The sequence below is a fragment of the Rhinopithecus bieti genome, unplaced genomic scaffold (assembly GCF_001698545.2).
Source record: "Rhinopithecus bieti isolate Rb0 unplaced genomic scaffold, ASM169854v2 scaffold_2827, whole genome shotgun sequence".
Lineage (NCBI taxonomy): Eukaryota > Metazoa > Chordata > Mammalia > Primates > Cercopithecidae > Rhinopithecus > Rhinopithecus bieti.
Window position 1 is genome coordinate 1,266,677 of NW_016804135.1, and position 893 is coordinate 1,267,569.

At 35.7% G+C, this 893-nt stretch overlaps 1 protein-coding gene across 1 annotated transcript; it reads right to left on the reverse strand.

Moving 5' to 3' along the window:
* Positions 1-375: 375 nt before the first annotated feature.
* On the reverse strand, positions 376-682 carry LOC108524297 (disrupted in renal carcinoma protein 1). Its single transcript, XM_017865348.1, is given in 2 exon segments — positions 376-658; positions 660-682. Coding segments are annotated over 2 exon segments (306 nt in total).
* Between the last annotated feature and the right edge of the window lie 211 nt (positions 683-893).

An 893-nucleotide genomic window follows, 5' to 3' on the forward strand; every position in this document is an offset into this window, starting at 1 on the left:
CTTGATATTGTCTTTAGTTCTACACATCAAAATCTTGATTACATTCCTCAGTTATACATATAACATGATATAGGTTTTTAAAAGTAAATGTTTGGGTCTTACTGAAATTTATTTTATTTTGTTTAGATTTTAGTGTAGAGATTTAACTTTATATTTTTTCCTAGATGAAAGTTAGTCAAATATGTCAACATGATTTAATGTCTTTTCCAGTTTTTCTCTGAAAGAAATTCAGAACAATTAAGGAATACATTATGGAATGGTCTTATCTAAGAATCAAGGAAAATTGTTATTGAATGAAAGGGAAAAAAATCACAACCTCTTTTGGGTATGAGTACGAATGAATAAAGGGAGATGAGCAGCAGCAGGGCATTGTAGTTAGGTAAGGCTTATTTGGGTTAATATTTTCCACCCCCTAAATGAGTTAAGACGCTTTAGCCTCACAGTATTCAATTCAGACCTAGAAGAAAGTTGATCCTTTGTTATTGGTTTACAAAAGCGTGTGTCCGAGATGATGGACAGCTCCAATGTTGTAGCAGCGAAATAACAATTTTGCGCATTCTGGACCTGTATACACATGGGGTGGGCGTTGCTGAGTGGTGGCAAGTAACAGGAAACAGGCTTCTTGCTTCTGTGGTCTGTGGTGGGCAGTGATGTTTGCAGGCTGCATGTGGGCTTCAGGCATTTGTCAGGGTGGGTGGTCGGGCTGTTTCTCTGCATGAGTCAGAAGGAAGAGACCCAGCTGAGTATATGAAATAAATTCATTCCATTTGATTTCTCTGTTGCAAGAATACTATAAATATTAGCTAATGTTAAAATTGATGTCTACCAGAGATGATGCTAAAATTTACAAATATATATTTGGTTAAGATCTCTGAAAGAGAGATGAATAGATT